The 6485-nt window shown below is 43.3% G+C and overlaps 1 protein-coding gene across 1 annotated transcript; it reads left to right on the top strand.

The window, feature by feature from the left end:
- The first annotated feature begins 2828 nt into the window (after positions 1-2828).
- Positions 2829-6000, top strand: LOC147965594 (31 kDa ribonucleoprotein, chloroplastic-like). The gene is made up of 5 exons (XM_087526845.1): positions 2829-3241; positions 3336-3953; positions 4629-4737; positions 4811-4872; positions 5667-6000. Exons 2-5 carry the CDS (start codon positions 3922-3924, stop codon positions 5692-5694), a joined length of 231 nt encoding a protein of 76 aa, XP_087382971.1. The 5' UTR covers positions 2829-3241; positions 3336-3921; the 3' UTR covers positions 5695-6000.
- The last annotated feature ends 485 nt before the right edge of the window (positions 6001-6485 follow it).

The raw sequence follows: 6485 nt of genomic DNA, 5'->3' as shown, positions 1-6485 counted from the left end.
TTCTGCTTCTTCAGGCTCCTCACGGTGGCGATAAGCCTTCTATGGACGTTCTCTTGTTCCAAGTGCCTTTCCGGGATGATGTGTGCCTCATCGTCTGGACTGTTCTCCTCTCCGGAGATAGGTTGATGAGCTTTACACTCGGTGTCGCCGTGATCGGACAGCGGCTCTGTACTATGTTAACAGTCCGCTAGTTCATCTTGCTCAATCGCTGGGTCCATGTGGTCGTCGTTTCCTTTGGAGTCGACCGGGGTATTATTCTTTCTTGCGCTGTTATCGTTGTTTTTGGTGAGGCGGGATTTGGAGTGGCGCCTATGTCATCGCTTTGCTTGCTTCTCGAGGGGACTATCTTTGCTGCATCCTCATGTTCCTCGTTGTTGTTTTCTTTGGGTGTATCCACCATGTATATATCGTGTGATGAAGTAGCTGTCCAGCGCCCTGTGGGCGATGGTTCCTGTTTCTCTCCTGCATCGTCGTCCATACAGTCGATGTCTTCGGAGTCGAAATCAAGCATGTCGGTTAAGTCGTCGACAGTGGCTATTAAGTGGGTGGTGGGTGGGGAACGAGTTCCTTCGTCGTCCGCTTCCCACTCGAGCCGGACATAGTTCGGCCGAGGGTCTCCTGACAAGGAGAGAGACCTCAATGAATCTAGCACATCGCCGAAAAATATCCGTGGAGGTAAACTCCATGATCGGTGCCCAATCAGATTGGATAGGCACGGACGCAGGCGGTTCGGAGCCTGTGGCCGGGGACGAATCCAAGGGTCCGGTAACACAGGTCTCATATGAGGTAAAGTCAGTATTCAGCTCTATCGCCGCTGAGTGTGCGGCCTTCGTGGCGGGGTCCATCCACCCGTCCTCGGATGGCACAATCTGCTCCGGATTGAGGGCCGGAGTAACCACAGGTGCGATCTCTCGAACACCGTCCGATGCCAGAGCTAAGTCATGCTCGTCGTGACTGTGCGGCGCGCCTGACACAAGCTCGAATCCGTCAAAGATCAAGTCTCCACAGGATATGGGCAGTGTAGTTCAAGCTTCCAAATCTGGCCTAATGGCCAGGGGCATAGCTATCGATCTTCTCTAGATGGCCAAGCGACTTGGCCCGCAGTACAAAGCCACCGAATACGAAGATCTGTCCGGGGAGAAAAACCACACCCTGGATCGCATCGTTGCCGATGATTGAAGGATCCATCAAGCCTTTACGTGACGGCACAGTGGAACTCTCAATGAAAGCACCAATGTCGGTGTCAAAACCGGTGGATCTCGGGTAGGGGGTCCCAAACTGTGCGTCTAAGGCTGATGGTAATAGGAGGCGGGGGACATAATGTTTACCCAGGTTCGGGCCCTCTCGATGGAGGTAATACCCTACTTCCTTCTTGATTGATCTTGATGATATGAGTATTACAAGAGTTGATCTACCACGAGATCGTAGAGGCTAAACCCTAGAATCTAGCCTATGATTATGATTGTTGTTGTCCTACGGACTAAACCCTCCGGTTTATATAGACACCAGAGGGGTCTAGGGTTACACAAAGTCGGTTACAAGGGAGGAGATCTACATATCCGAATTGCCAAGCTTGCCTTCCATGCGAAGGAGAGTCCTACCCGTACACGGGACGAAGTCTTCAATCTTGTATCTTCATAGTCCAATAGTCCGGCCAAAGTATATAGTCCGGCTGTCCGAGGACTCCCTAATCCAGGACTCCCTCAGTCATCATGACTCAAGAGAACACCAAGTTATGTGATTTCTCAAATACCAACAACAATGATTTTATCGGCACTCCGCTTGCTCCTCCCGCCGCTAGTGCGGAGACTTGTGATAATAATACTACTTTGCTAAATCTTGTTATGAAAGACCAATTTTCCGGTACTCCTAATGAGGATGCCACATCCCATCTTAATACCTTCGTGGAATTATGCGATATGCAAAAGAAAAAAGATGTGGACAATGATGTGGTCAAGATGAAATTATTTCCATTTTTTTTGCGTGATTCTGGAAAATTTTGGTTCTCTTATTTGCCTCGCAATAGTATCAATTCTTTGAATAAGTGCAAAGATGCTTTTATCACTAAGTATTTTCCTCCCGCAAAAATTATTTCCCTTAGAACCCAGGTCTTGAATTTCAAGAAAGGTGAACATGAGCATGTTTCACAATCTTGGGAAAGGATGAAAATGATGCTAAGGAATTGCCCAACTCATGGGTTAAATCTTTGGATGTTCATACAAAAATTTTATGTGGGCTGAATTTCATTTCTCATAATCTTTTAGATTCTGCAGCGGGTGGTACGTTTATGGAAATTACTTTGGGTGAAGCCACCAAATTTCTTGATAATGTTATGGCAAATTAATTTGCAATGGCACACCGAAAGGGCTCCTACTAGTAAAAAAGTTAATTCGGTTGAAGAAATTTCTTCTTTGAGTGAAAAAGTTGATGCCCTTGTGAAATTGGTTGCTAGTAGAAGTGCTCCTATTGATCTTAATGACATGCCTTTGTCTACTTTGAATGAGCAAAATAGTGATGCTATTGATGTGAATTTTATTTCTTGCAATAATTTGAACAACAATGCTTATAGACGTAATTTTAATCCTAGGCCTTTTCCTGGCAATTCCTCCAATAATTATGGTAATTCCTATGGAAATCAATCTCACCCTAATAATAAAGCACAGATTGAGTCTCCGGGTTCACCGTCATGGCGTTTTTGCATAACAAACCCTATGGTATTAAGTAGTTAACCTGCAGCCCAATAAATAATAACAATAAGTGGAAAAAATGTTTCGTATTTGAGCCCCACCCGTGCAGGCGTACGACAGATAAAAAACCCGATCCCCGATTCGAGCGACCGCGCCTCCCACCGATGAATCCGCCTCCTCCCCGCCGCCGGCCGACATCCTCCGCCACGCCATCCTTTGTCGCGTCGTCCTGCCTGCACCCTGGTCTGCCTCCTCTCTGCCACGCCCTCTTCCCCGCGTCGTTCGACTCCTCCGCGCGCGGTTCGTGGACACCGAGGCCCATGCCGCCGCACTCCGAGCCTGCGTCGGCCGGCTCATGCGCGCGCCGCCGACCGTGACCGGCTGCTCAACACGCTCCTCGCAGCCGCGGGCAACGACCAGGAGGAGGAGGATGCGCCGGAGGTGGGGCAATGTCAGAATCAACGCGCTCGGATCCAGCCGAGGCTTACGGCGACACGAACGTGGAGGCTCCGGCCGCGGCCGCGGCACTCCCTCCGGTCATCACCTTCCTTCCCGTGAGCTCACTTCCACCTAGCCTCTCCCCCGTTCCTCTTTGTTTTTTAACTGATTACCAACTTCTTGATCAATCCTGCTCCTCTGCTCCCGCAGGATGGCTTTCTCTGTTCAATTGCTTAATTTGGTTGTCTTCGTCTTACCTGAACTGCAAGGGAACCAACTTACATGGCATGATGGATGGAGATAAGTAGATGTTTTTTTGTTGTGTTCGCATGCTTTCTAATAGTTTTGAGCAATAGGCATAAATCTGTTATAATCAATCAAAGACAGTGAGAATGTTTGCTGAAATCTTTAGAAGTGGGGATCCTATGAATTGCTTTAATTGAACGTCCAACGATGATCTCATCTTATAGTAACTCACTTTTGAAACATTGTATTGGTAGTTTTTATCTTTACGATTTTTCCTTCTGTACATATTGGATTGCATTATTTAGGACATGAGACAGCGCTACAAATAGCTCATGAGAGTAGTTAGCAAATGCAAATCATTGTATATTGTCATTTATGCTTCTCTTAATAGAAAATAGTACTATTCTGGGGAAGGGCATTTGGCTGAGTTTCAATAAAACTCTTCAGGTTTTGTATGGTGAGATTCTCTTTATAAAACAAGATTTGTATTGGTGGTAGATCGACAACAACTGACAAGGACTACCACGATTAGAGCTACTATTTGGCACCCATGTTACAGTATGAAGTCAAGCAGGCAACAAGGTATGACATTGCCATCATTTAGTTTGCGGGTAGTGCATAGGTCTATTTAATTAGTTTTTTCACACGATGGCTCATGGTTTTGGTTGATAAATATGTGTGTGTGCATGGAACAACTAATTGATCAGAACTGACAACATCATTATTTTCAGAAATTGTAATAATACAAATAAAGAAAGAAAACAAATGAGCTTCGTATGAATGATGCATGACAAAGTTGTCATATATACATGCCTGAGTACAGCATGTCCTTTTTTCTTTTTTTTCTTTTTCGAAAAGGGGGGTCTCCCCGGCCTCTGCATCAGAACGATCATGTCCTATACCCAATATTTCTTAAGTTCAATGCTAAGTTAGTAAATATACATTTTAGGCCAAAATGTTTAGAAATCCCAAGTTCAATCTATTATTTTTATAAATAAATTCATGATGATTAAATAAAGACATATAATATATCTAAGGTATTTACCCAATATTTACCATGAAAAGTCCAACCATTAGCTGCGTGGTTTTCTATAGTGACCCCCCTAACAAAAACAAGAAAGGGAAGCACCTTCAGCACTGAATTAAATACATATGAGAGTTATCTTTTTTGTTGATAATCTTTAGTGTAAACACTTATATTTTTCTTGATTGCCAGATTTTATACACTTTTATCATGGTATATATATGGGAGTACAGGGATCCGTGGGACGAGGCCAAGGTGTACGTGCGCAACCTTCCCTACGACGTTAGCAGCGAGCGCCTTGTGCAGCTCTTCGGGCAGGATGTCGTCGTCGAGGTCACCGTGGTGAGCATGCTCTTCCTCTTAGACCATCTTCAACGCTGGATGCTAGCATAAGGTGATATGATTTGTTTCACAGTCGATATGTGGTATTGGTGACAGAAGGTGCATCACGCGCTTGGGTATTTTCCTCCGCATGAGGTAAAGTACCAAATGTGTTTTCAATAAGTAATTAGCAGTCATGCTTAGCATCAGGCTTTGATAGAGGGGGCGCTTATAAGATTTTTGATTTTAGGTATTTATTTTCTTTATCTCTGAGCATCTACACAGGCAACCCGCATTATAGATGATATTAGCCTGCTGCCAGTGTCGTTCCTCTAGGCACACACACACACACACAAACAAACACACACACACACATTTTGCCTGGTGAGGGGAATGCCTCAAATCATCGGACTCCTGATTATGTGTCGTGTTCGTGAAAGACTGAAACTGACACTATCGGTTCTAGATGTAAATGATGTCTGCTTTAATGTGGTTGTTGTGTTGTTGAAGCTCAAATGGAGTGTTTATGCATAACTAAAGTGGCACATTTAGTTCTGGACATATCCAACAGCCTCCAAAACTTCTGAAAGCAAAGAGCTGGAGAACCATCCTCTAGGCTCTCCTGTACCCCAACAAATTATTTTTCTTCCAAAACTATTGATAAGCACAGCAAGTTTTAAGTGCAATTCCACATCCAGATGTTGTTATTTAGGTTGTCATCATACTGTATCAGCTTCAAAGTTTATTTTTTACTCTCAAGTAGTCCATAAATATGTGAACCTGAACACTCAAACTACTGCGGGGGTAGGATTTCCGCAATATCCTTTGGCTGGTTAATATGTTTGGACTAGAATTTTCTGAATTGTAGTAAGCTTGGCAACTACAGAATACATTGTGTCGAGATATAATAGCACTTGATTCTCTAACAATCATTGGTTCATGAATTGCAGCAGGATGAACCCAAGGCCCCTCCTGTGAATCCCATTGCTTACCATTTTTCATGATTGAGATCTTGGGATTTAACATTTTGTATTTTCTTGTTTATTTTCTTTTTCTTTTGGAGGAGAACAAGATGCAGCTTGTAATGTGTGAATTTACAACTTTTGTTGAATAAACAAAATATATCAACTGTAAGTTGATGTATAGAAAAGTCAACCCTTGCATAGATTTTGTATTATATATAGGTAACTCAGTATAGATAACATTTTTTCATCTTTCTCTGGCAGCTCTTCAGATATCATCTACACCTCAGACAAGTAACATTAACTTGCTAAAAGCACGAAAAGTAACACAAGGTTTGCAAGTTTGACAAAGTTTCGTTCTGTTCTTGAATGTAGCTATTTTTATTTTCCTTCTATTCAAACTGGTGTTGGAATGGCGACAAAAACATTAACTTCACACTGTTGCTAGCTGTGACGTTTTGTCAAAGTTGAATACAAGAAAGTGGATTTGTAAGCGGAGTGACAATGCCAATTATTTTTCTCCTGGTGCAACACATGACAATATGTGCTACATCGAAAGGAAAAGGAGGAAGTAATGCACTAGAAGTTTTACAGAGTCATGATGCACATTGAGGAGTTAGTGGTGTGTTTTCCTTTTCTTTTGAGACAATTGTCGTATAATGGAAAAAGTACACTACCGTTCGGCTGAAACCCATCATATTTCTAAAGGTATACAACCAAAATTGAGGTGAGACCAAATGTTATGCTGAAAGTTTCAGGTTAGTGAGGACAAATTAATTTTTTTCCTACTGCAATGCACGGATAAGT

This window comes from Triticum urartu, chromosome 6A (assembly GCF_056163025.1).
Source record: "Triticum urartu cultivar PI428250 chromosome 6A, HENAU_Tu73, whole genome shotgun sequence".
Classification (NCBI taxonomy): domain Eukaryota; kingdom Viridiplantae; phylum Streptophyta; class Magnoliopsida; order Poales; family Poaceae; genus Triticum; species Triticum urartu.
Note: the sequence above shows the minus strand (reverse complement) of the source record. Positions and strands in the feature narration are given on the sequence as shown.

Excerpts from the sequence above, each read along its gene's own strand:
- LOC147965594 (XM_087526845.1), top strand. The coding sequence starts at position 3,922 with ATGTTACAGTATGAAGTCAAGCAGGCAACAAG. Across the intron at positions 3,954-4,628 it reads GAAGTCAAGCAGGCAACAAG|GGATCCGTGGGACGAGGCCA; the intron begins GTATGACATTGC and ends ATGGGAGTACAG. Across the intron at positions 4,738-4,810 it reads TCGTCGTCGAGGTCACCGTG|TCGATATGTGGTATTGGTGA; the intron begins GTGAGCATGCTC and ends TTTGTTTCACAG.